Source organism: Pteropus medius, unplaced genomic scaffold (assembly GCF_902729225.1).
Source record: "Pteropus medius unplaced genomic scaffold, Ma_sr-lr_union100, whole genome shotgun sequence".
Lineage (NCBI taxonomy): Eukaryota > Metazoa > Chordata > Mammalia > Chiroptera > Pteropodidae > Pteropus > Pteropus medius.
The window spans coordinates 1-11,313 of NW_024347478.1; the positions used below are offsets into that span (position 1 = coordinate 1).

General features: G+C 47.1%; 1 gene segment (V, D, J or C); it reads left to right on the forward strand.

Moving 5' to 3' along the window:
• Nucleotides 1-3,154: 3,154 nt before the first annotated feature.
• Nucleotides 3,155-3,856, forward strand: LOC120614203 (immunoglobulin lambda variable 1-40-like). The segment is given in 2 exon segments: nucleotides 3,155-3,213; nucleotides 3,325-3,856. Coding segments are annotated over 2 exon segments (423 nt in total).
• Nucleotides 3,857-11,313: the final 7,457 nt, after the last annotated feature.

Below are 11,313 nucleotides of genomic sequence, written 5' to 3' on the forward strand. Positions count from 1 at the left end.
ATCACCTTTAGCTAGTTAATGCCAAAACCTATGCCTCTAGACCTCATCTCATTTTGGAACTTAAGACCTGCATTTCGAAAAGCATGTTAAACATTTTCCCGTTGATGTCATGGAAGTCTTTCAAGCATTTCAAACTCAATCAATCCAAATAGGACTCAGGGTATTTTCGAATCCACCCTCTACCTCAACTATCACTCTATCCCCTAATTTTAAATGTTATTTAGTGACATTTTATTCACCTCTATCCTTCAAACTCTGGCTTCTTAGACTCTCCCTGCCTCACTCCCATCCTCTAGGCCAAGTAAGTTTCAAATTCTGCTAAATTCTTTACTTGCAAACTCTCTCAAATTTCCCTGCCCTTTCCAGGCTTATGGTGCTTGTGTTTGGACTCCCACTCACTTTTAACAGTATAATTGATTGGTAACTTAAATTGTTCTTCATGAATTTTATCCTATGCAGCACTGACAAACTATTCCAATTACTGACTTCGTTTTATTTAGAATGTAATGAAAATGCAGTAACCTAGTCTACAAATGGCTTTCATTATCTCCTCCTAGAATATCTTGATAATCTTTGAACACACTGACAAACACCTGTCTTTCCATTTTTCTTAATCTTTAGCTACAACTAAAGACATTTACAGTTTATTCCATGTTGATATGTTTAACTAGATATTCTTCTTCTTCTTACTTTTTTTTTTGTAAGAACAGAAGACACTCCTGTCACCCTGGCACTTGGAGCTCTGTATCAGGAACCGAGGGTAGAGACATATTTTCTATTGTCTGCAAACACTGTGTCTGCCGCTAAAGATTATGATCCAGTCAACCAAGTTCATCCACAAATTACTACCGTAATTGTGAACTTGTGTCATAATGACACAGCCTCAGCTGATACGTTAACACTCACCCTGGATTAGACACAGTTTTCTCCTTCTCTGAACCAGAGGCCAAGACAGTAGGTCGCGGCTACCGCAGACTCTCACTGCCAACGCCCCTCACACCGTCTGTCTTTCTCTCTCCTCTGCTGCTGCCTCCCTCACCCGCCTGGTCTCCCCCTCTGGCTCTTCAGGACGTAACTCCACGTCCACGTTAGGTTTTCAGAGAAAACGGACAAGTCCTTGCTGTAGATTCCACTCCCCAGGGCTCCGTCTCTCGGGAGGACGATTACCGGACATGGAACGACGTGGAAACGCCTCAAGGTCCCATTTCTGGTCTCGTCACCATGCTCTGTATTCCTGTCCCCAATGGTCAGTGAAACTGTTTAATACAAAAATGACATTATTACATTTTCCTAAAAATGATGCGCTCATCCAGCCTAAGAACCTACAGGACAGTGTATCCTCCACGACATCATGTCCGTCAGGCCCCTACATCCCATGCTTTAGCTTTTTTTGCCCAAGGTGAGTACTGTCTCCTGGTCACCCCCAGGTAGACATCTGGGGAACACAAGACGTTGGTGGGACATAGCGGTGGTGTCAGGAGCATGAAGGGGACCATGTGGTCACCCTCTGCCCTGTGCTTCATGGGACTGAAAGGCCCCACAGCTGTGGGTCCAGTGCCTGCAGGATGAAGAAAGACACATTTCTGTCACTCCACAGACCCTGGACTTCTGATTAATTGATTTGCTCCGAAATGAGTCCTCACTGCCTAACATACATCCTGCTCCTAGAAAAGTGCTTTTGAGACACTTGCTGTTTAAATGAAAGATCCAGGACTCTGGAAATTTTTACAGACAATCAGATTCCAGGATCCAGAAGAGGAAGGTGTGACAGCACCAGCTGTATCAGGATGCTCCTCGTGGGGTTTCACGGGGCAAGACCAGTTTCATGATACAACACTCATGACTAAATAATGTGAATAAATAAACACGCAAGTATTTTAGAAAAAACTTTATAGGCCATTATTTACCTGAGAACAGGAGATGATTCTTTACCACTGCTTTTCCAGCCATATTACTTACCACAATTTCCATCAATATTCTCTCTGCAATAAGCACAGATTTTTTTTCAAAAAAAAAAACTTCTGATTGTACTTTCATCTTCAGAATGACATTAAGAGTAATTCTTAAAATCCATTTTATTGAGGTGAATTTTATGTAAAAGGACATACATCCTATTTAATTGGGTAGGCAGTAACTAGTATATGAACTCTTTTAATCAATACCTATCAGAGTAACTTAAAAATTTAAGTCATTCCGTCCTAGAACATTCTGCACATCTGTCCTTATTGGACTTGGGTAAGTGTCACAAACAATGTCATTCAGCCATGGCACCTGCAGACATGTGACTTGGTGCTTGAGGACAGACTCCTAGGTGGGAATCTCTGCTCCCAGGAGTGGAGAACTTGTTGAGCGGGAGGAAATACAGACGACAAGGACTTACACAGCATCGTCTACGAGGGATGCACGGAGGGCGTCCTCCCCACCCCCTCCCAGCCCCGGAGAGAAGAGCCCCTGCTCCTCAGGGCGGTGGGCGATCCGCAGGTCAGAGAGCTCTGGGCACATGGGAGGGGGACACGCGGTGACTGGACCTGCATCCTGCACAGAAGGGGACATGCCTCTGTGGGGACGGTCACTGATCTGGACTTGATCCTGATCTGAGAGGACTTTGTATGAGACAAGACTCCAGTCCTGACCACTGAACAGCCAAGGTAGTCAGGGACAGTCACCCTGAGGAGTCCGACTGAAGCCTAAAGGTGCTCCGAAGTGATGCGGAGGCCACATAAGGGGACACGGGTCCTGGCCCTTAAAGGCAGTGAACAGATTAAAGGGGAGGCAGGAGTTATTTCAGATGAGCTCTGGTCAACAAGTCACAGCATGGTGTGTCTGTACTTGAACAGCAGGGGGCACACAGGACCTGTTTCTGAAGGTCTGGGGGTTAATAGAGCTAGAACCAGCCACCTGGCACTGCCTGGGGACCTCTGCTTAGGCCTCACAGCTGTGACCTCCCCAACCCCCACGTCCCACACCGTCCCGCCTTTGCCCACCCCTTAACTCCCAGGCAGAGGGGCCTGACCCCGGGCCCAGTGTGGGATGAGAAAGCTGGGGGTCTCATTTGCATGAGTGGACCCTCCCTCTGTCAGTGCAACAAGAGGGGAGGGAGAGACCTGAGGGAAGCTCTGCTTCAGCTGTGGGGACACAGAGAGCAGGACTCATTGATCATCTCCACCATGGCCTGGTCCCCTCTCCTCCTCACCTTCCTCGCTCACTGCACAGGTGAATGGATAAGGAGACAGGAGAGGGGAGCCTGGGGAAAAACATGGGGCCCTGCCCCCCTCCCTTGTCTCTAGACCCAGCATCACATCTCTGTGTCTCTCCCTCTTCCAGGCTCCTGGGCTCAGTCTGTGCTGACCCAGCCGTCCTCAGTGTCTGGGGCCCCGGGACAGAGTGTCACCATCTCCTGCACTGGAAGCAGCTCCAACATCGGGGGTAGATATGTGAGCTGGTACCAACAGCTCCCAGAAAGGGCCCCCAAACTCCTCATCTATGGTGATAGCAATCGAGACACGGGGGTCCCCAACCGATTCTCTGGCTCCAAGTCTGGCAACTCAGCCTCCCTCACCATCAGTGGGCTCCAGGCTGAGGACGAGGCCGATTATTACTGCTCAGCATGGGACAGCAGTCTCAGTGCTCCCACAGTGCTCCAGACCTCTGGGGAAGTGAGACAAGAACCTGCTGTTTCCTGTGCAGTGGGGCTTCCCTGAGCCGACCCCACTGCTCTGACCAGACAGCCGCCTTCTTTGTGTGTTTGACCTAAAAGTGAGGTTTGAGACCCACCGCAGGGAAATGTTGTCTAGAGAATGTGTCCACATCCTTTGAATTCTGCCCCCAAGCCTGTCCTTGTTGGCAACAGATTGAGTAATTTTCTCAAGTTGAGCATTTTCTGGGTACCAAGGTTTGGCTGCTCTAGGGACAGATTCTGTGACAGGTTAGGGCACAACGAAGTACACAGAATCCAGCCCCATCTGAATCAGGAAATATCACTCAGGTCCAGTATGGGTCCTGGTATAAAGTGCTACCAGGAAAGGGCCCCTAATCCTGCGTTTATCATTATAGGAGTCGACCTTCAGGGTCCTGTCTGAGCACCTGGCTCAGATCTGGCACCTCGGACTCTTTAACCATCACTGGGCTGAGGCCTTAGGACGATGCTGATACTCAGTGCACCTCTGTGACAGCAGCCTTGGTGTTCACACAGAGCTCCAGGCCTGTGGGGAACTGAGACCAGAACCACTTTATCATCGGCCAGGAGTGGAAACACCCAACAGCGCCTGCTCAGGCTGCGTCTGTGGCTTCTGCCCCTTCTGATTCTGCTGCTGCCTCCATGGGCCCAGTGCCTGGGAGTGAAGGCTCCTCATCTCCCTTGTGTCCTCAAAGTCATCACAGCAGCAAAGGAGACATAGGTCAGCTCCCCATCAGCTGGGGACACAGAGACTTCCCACTGATGTTCAGGGACTGAGGTGGGGTTCCAGCCGTGGTCATCTCAGCCCTGAACTGTGACTGTGGAATCCTGAATCTTCATCATTGGTCATTTACCTATTTCCAGAAGTTTTTAGAGTAAGTCATCCATTTTTAAGTCTTCAGTGGGAATGCCTGTTCTTTCTGCTCACAGGGAGGTGTCATCTGTCCCTAGTGCACTGGCCCCGGAGTGTCTCAGGCTGCAGCATCCATTTGGGGCTTTGGGAATGAACACGTGTCCATGCCCATCGATGTGAAGATCTAACTATCCATTTCTTCTTGTTCAATTGCATTGTGATACTTGCATAATGGTGATGGATAATAATAGAGCTAAAGTCACACTGACCCACTCCTGGTCTCCGTGGAAATGTCCTCCTCCCCGCCCCATTAGCTCAGGTGCTGGCTGTAGGACTAAGTCATGTGTGCGTGTCAGACAGTGGGAATTACCATATCATAAATGTACCTCTCTGTGTCTATTTGTGTATGTTTTCATTAGGAATTTAAATTTGGTGAAAGACCCTTACAGAGTCCTTCAAGATCATGTAATTTAATCTATGATCTATTGATATGATCTGTAACATTAAAGGTTGATCAATATGGAGCCTAACCTGTATACCTGGAATAAATCACATGTGGTAATGTTGCATCTCTGTTAATATTGAATTGTGAACATCTGTATCAATGTTTTGTAGAATTGCTCTGTGATTTCCTTTAATGTATTTTATTTGTCAGCTGTGGTGTAGATATCACTGTTCTACCCATCTCCTACAAGAATTAGGAATTATTTTTCTCAATATCGAAATATACATATGACCTAAATATTTGAAGCCTCTAAAGGTTTATGTCTCATGTTGTCTTATAATTTTTTTTGACATGTGGAATAGTTTTATAATAATGTATGGTGTTATTTCTAAGGATTTGGTCTCCTTGTTCATATTTTTTTTTAGTGGAATTGTTTCTTTAATATTCCTAAGAAATATTCCTAAGAAAAATGCACTTTATGTATTTTTAACAAGAATTAATATTTTTAATTTTTTCATATTCTTCAATGCCATTTTTTATTTTGTATATTTGTGTATAAACCAATTTAAGCAAAATATAGTAAGTGGTTTTCTATTCTCTCATTTCTAAATGTAGTGTACATGTGACAATGAGATCTACTTTTTTGAACTATCTCCCTATTTATTGTTGCACTTATTGTGAAGGAAAGGTGGTTCTCACTTGTCTTTTTCTTTACCTGTCTCTGGAAGAATTCGCCATTCCTCCCTCTTGGTTGCTCTTTTCTTTACCATATGGGAAATGCTCTACCTGTATTTCATCAAATAGTGGGGTGGGGCGGGGGGCAAAACTGTGAAGAAACTGCATCCGTGGGGTTGGAATTTAAAGTTTTGTCATCCATTGATCTCAGAGTCCCACAGATGCCAGGAGTTTCAATAGGTTAAACTCATCCTGGTGCTCACCTGGGTGAAAGGTGAACCAGTTCGTGAGATGAAACTGGCACCTCCGTCAACTGGAGCCCTGTGCCAGCCCTCACTGGTGTCCCCCGGCCCTGCTCCCCAGGTAAAAGAGACCCCTCTGTGACTACTCAGACTCCAGGTCTGTCCCTGACCTCGATCACCAGTGGGCAGGTCACTGCAGGTGAGGAGATTGTGCACGCGGTGGCTGGAATGCACACATGTGGGCGGGGACCGCTGGACAAGTCCTCAGGCTCCTTAGGTACCTGCAGAAGCTCCCTGATGGCTTCTGAATCCATCAGTTCACATCTAAAACGTCAACGGGGCCCCGGGAACCCCGACTTTATCTTCTAAAAGCCCCATTTCCTGATGTACCCCTTATCCCTCAGGCTGCTGTCTCCGCCCTGCGTCCTCCCCCTGGAATCCCAGGGACATCGGGTTCACCGTGGGGCACCTCTGGAACCTAGGCGGGGTGACAGGCCAGGCCCAGTTCAGGCCTCACAAAGTGACAGCTCCGTCCTCTGTTGTAGAAGGAGCGGTCGTCATGGTTAGAGGCCCAGCGCCCACATTTACACTCAGGACTTTCAGCTGCACAGTGTAGGGAACCCGTAAACTCCTTAAGAGGCCACACACACTCCTCTCTGACACCCAAGGCCACCTGTTCACAGGACTTCCCCCTCCTGTCACGGACCAATTGGCCTTCATTAACATGGCCCAAAAATAAAGAAAAAGGCAAAGAAAAGGTCTTGTTTGTCCTACAGAAATGCCAGGTGGCACAGGCCTGCGTAGGGAGGTCACACACAGTTTTTGCTCATCAGACCTGCAGCCGAGCTTACAGCTTCATCCATTTGAAACCACTTTTAATCGTGAGCTGTTATTTGGAGTCACTGTGATAATTCTCTTAAGTCACTTTTTTATTTCGATTTCTGTTGAGCTCCAAGTACCACATCACGACACGCTTGTCGGGCTGGAGAATGCACAGCCCAGTCCTGTGCCAGGAGGATGCGAAACAACAAAACATCTGTGCTACAGCCTCCTGCAGCATCGATTTTGCGATCGGACTGGGGAGAAACAAGTCAGTTGATAATAATCCCCGCCTCTCCCCCCGCAAACACAGAAGAAGAGATGGAGAAGCCTGGGGAAGGGGAGACGCCCGAGGAAACAGTCCAGTCTCTGAAGTGTCACCAGGTGGGGTGGATGGGCCAGTTGCATCAAGGATGGAAGCCTCTCTCTCCTCTTGTCTCTCAGATAATTCCTGACACGTCTTAAAACTCCATGGATGTTTTGGACACGATACTTTTGAAGGCCATGGAGGGGCCAGCCGGCCTCTTCATCTGTGCGCTGTGGAGGGAACACCCAGCACGTCACACACATCCCTCCTCCACGGCACAAGTCCTCTCGCCTGCACGTGCTGTGCACACAGGGCCGCGTGGACTTCCGGCAGAGCTCCCGCCACAGCTGGCCGGGTCTCGCATGTGGCGGGTCTCCTGCTCCATCGCCCTGGGCTCCCTGGAGGTCCAAGAATTCCTGCTCCACGTAAAGCACAGGGACGATGTCGTGGACTCCCACGCGCTTGACCCTTGCACAGAGAATAGTGACCCCGTGGATGAGTGACACATTCAGGTCTGTAGCTCAGAGCATCAGAATTGGCTTTTCTCCTTGGGAACCTGCGAGCTGGGCCATGAATCTGAGCGCCTCGGTGTTTCCATCTGATGAACCAGAATAATAAACAAACCTGCAGGTGGAGCTGGGCTGCGGGTTCTCTGAGTTAATGGGTAGAGAGTGTGCAGCTGTGATGGAAGTGATTTCAGCGGGTTCACACTGACATCTGTGTCGTGTAAGTGGAAAATAACTCCTGGGGGGACACACAGTCTCACACACGCACCTCATAAGCAAACACTCACGATCACACCACACAGAATTACACAGGACACCCCCACCCCAAGCGCACAGCCCTAAACCAACAAGAGGGAGCTCAGTCACTTCCAGGTGCCGTACAAACATTTTTTTCCTAATCTGGAGAATCAGCTCCTTTTTCTACCAAAGCCACAATCCCCATTCCCTCCAGGAGCCTGGAGTCCTGTGGGAGCTCAGCCTGACAGCAGCAGGGATGCCCCCCGTCTCATCTGCGTGTCTCCCTCGGCCGGTGACGAAGTCCAGAACGTGCTCCGTGTCCTCCTGCTCTGAGACCACCTGAGATCACAGAAGAGAACGCTGGGAGGGTCACATCAGGCCACACTTTTTGGGTTCTCTCTGTAAATACCGAAAACCAAATGGACATCATGGACACGTCAAGGCCGCACAGCAGGCTCAGAGTGCACCTGTGCAAACGCATGGACTTGTACTGGACGCCGTCTCTGCCCCTTCAGGTCGGTGACCAGGACGTTCTTAATCCCAGGAGGAAGTGCTGCTTCTCAGCAAAGCCCCCCCACACAGCTGCCAGCCTGCTGTTGCCACCGTGGATGCTCCTGGGGTCAGACGTCATGGTGTTACAGCTCTGCTCCCACCCACAGGACACAGCGTGGACGCCCACAGCGCGCATTCTCATGGGTGCACATCTGCACTCGAACGAGAAAGAGAGAAAGAAGAGGGAAATTTTGTTTGACAAATTGGAGAGTGAGAAATGAAAGAGAAATGATATTTCAAGAAAAAAATAATCACCCATTTGTCGTGACGGCATTTAGGAGTTCATATGAATCTGTCTGTGGAGCAGCAACTCACATTCCCATCTTGTTGGACTCCGGCTAGGAAGCTGAGGGCTCCCAACTTCTACCACATTTTAACCTCTTGGCTCACAGGTGACAGTTACAACGGAAGGCCAGATGTCCGTCACCACATAACCACTGCCACCGGTCATCATAGAATTTTCAGAATGACCACACGGGGTCCAACTGCTGTTATGTAGAAAATTGTGTTTTTAATACATAAAAATCTCTCATTTAAGAGGAGTTTTGTATCTATATCTATTAATTTACTGATCAGCATCTCTGCATGTCACTGTGTGCTGGAAAACTTGGCTCTTCATAGAGTAATCAAGACAAAAAGCAATATACTTTTAGCAGTGCCTTTCTGTAGGTCAATGTGACTGAAGGCAGGGTCGGCAGTGAGTTTTTAGACATGTCATTCCATACACAATCATAGAAGAGAAAAATTTCATTATTTAGAACTTACGCTGTCCTGATCCAGGGCAGGATGACGGAGGCAGGGCCTGGGCCCCACAGAGCGGGGCTGAGAGAAGAGGGCAGAGGCAGAGAGGATGTTGTTCTAGAATATATAGGAAGAGGTTTGCTGCATGCTTGGTCAGGTGTGGGGGTGTCTCTCGGGTGACTCCACGTGTGTGACTGGGTCAGGGTGTGCGATCACAACGCATTAACTGTAACTCTGTCCTAGTGTCTTCACAGTGCTTCACCCATATGTCGTGGAGGGTGGAAAGATTTTTTCGTTTTTATTGAGTCATCATATTAATGAATTATTTCTTATAAAACACATATTTTATGTGTTTTGGTTATGTTTTACAGGACACTTTTGTTTATAAAATGCTTTTTACTGGGTACTAAGTGTCAGCATCTCTGGGGATTGAATGCCGCAGCAGTGACCAACACTGTCAAGGCCATGGACATCCTTTGAGTTTTGTTCTGATTCAGCGTTAGGGAAATCGAGGTGACGTTACTCCTCAGAGGAAGTCCCCACACATCTGCATCAATCCTCATCAGATTTCTACTCTACCCTTGATAACAACTGATCCACTTTCTGTCTCAATACATTTGCCTATTCTGGTCATTTCATATAGATGGAACCAGAGAATAGGTGGATTTTTGTGACTTTTATTTTTTTTTCTTTTGCAAATATTTCTGAGATCTACTGTTGTGCCATGGTGAGTCATCCATTTTTTTTGTGACATACGATATTCCATTATTTGGACACCGTCCAGTTCACTATCCATTTATCCACTGTTGGACATTAGATGATTTTTCATCTTGTGTCTGTTATGCACATATGTGCTAGGAACATTTGTGTATGTGCTAGAAACTTATGAGTACAGGCTTTTGACTTTGTTTTTGTGTGTATATTTGTTTTTATTTCTTGAATAGACACCTAGGATTGTGATTGATGAGTCATTTGGTAACTATACGTTAAATTTCTCGAGGACCCATCAGAAGTTTTCTAATTTAGCTGCAATGTTAAATTTCTGCCAACAATAAGTTATGGTTCCAATTTCCCCTCATCTTCACAAAAAAACCCTTATTATTTCTCATTCTTTCTCACAGCCCTTCTAGTCTGGGCGAGGTAATATCTCACTTCAGTTTTGACTTGCAGTTCCCTAATTATCAGTGTCACTGAGCATCTTCTCTGTACTGTATTGTGTTTCTCAGTGATGAGCAGCTGAGGCTCTGCGCTGTCTCAAGAATCACTGACTTTGACAAACTTTAAACTGAGATATTGTTGAAATCACTCATCAGCCTGTGTTCACCTCGACACAGCAGAACCTTCTTCAGAAACTGGATTCTTCTCAGAAACAGTAGAATGGGCAGTGGGAGGCCACCATCGCCATGCAAAGACCACAGCACAGGAAAGTCCTGTGGCACCTGCCTGGGACGTGCACGGCAGCCTCAGAACCCAAACATTTTCCTAGGGCTGATCCCGAGTCTCCATCTGACCACGTCTCTCCTTCAGTCACCGGGTCAGTGAAACAATAGACCCAGCCTGTGTCATCTGATGCCTCAGCAGAGGCCTCTCCACTGGGGACAAGGAAATGCCTGGTGCTTAACCTTAGCCCCTTCTCCCTCCACCCCACACAATATCACCACATGGACTCCTGACGGCCACCTGCCAAGGAATGCCTGAGGACATTGTAAGACGAAATAAAAATTCCAGCCAAAGAGGGAAAAGAGAAGACTTGAGTAATGATAGAAATAGATGTGTTGATAAAGAGGATATAGTAATATAAAAAACGCTGAAATCTATGATTATTTAATTTATCGATATTTTAAACTTAATTTTAAAAATACCACACATAACTAATGGGGAATATTAATATTTTTTATATTTATATAAAAACAGTTAAGTCCAAGAATCACCTAAAACATTTTCAAATTAACAAAAAGACATGAGAAATACAGTTTGGCAGTTAAGAACATTAAAAAAAAAAAACAATTGAAAGATGTTGAGGCTGTTGCAGAAACATACAGTACAAACAAATAAACTCAATGTACAGCGTATGGGAATCACATTCACTAGGAATCAGCCCATGGGTCTGTGACTAGAGACAGGGACCTGCTTAGATGCACAAAGGAGCTGGGCTCTCAGGGCTCTGGGCCACAAGGAGGTGTGTGTCCTGCCACCACTAGGGGCCGCTGTGGGACGGCCCTGTGGTGCCTGCACAATGGCTCAGTGAGGACCATTCACT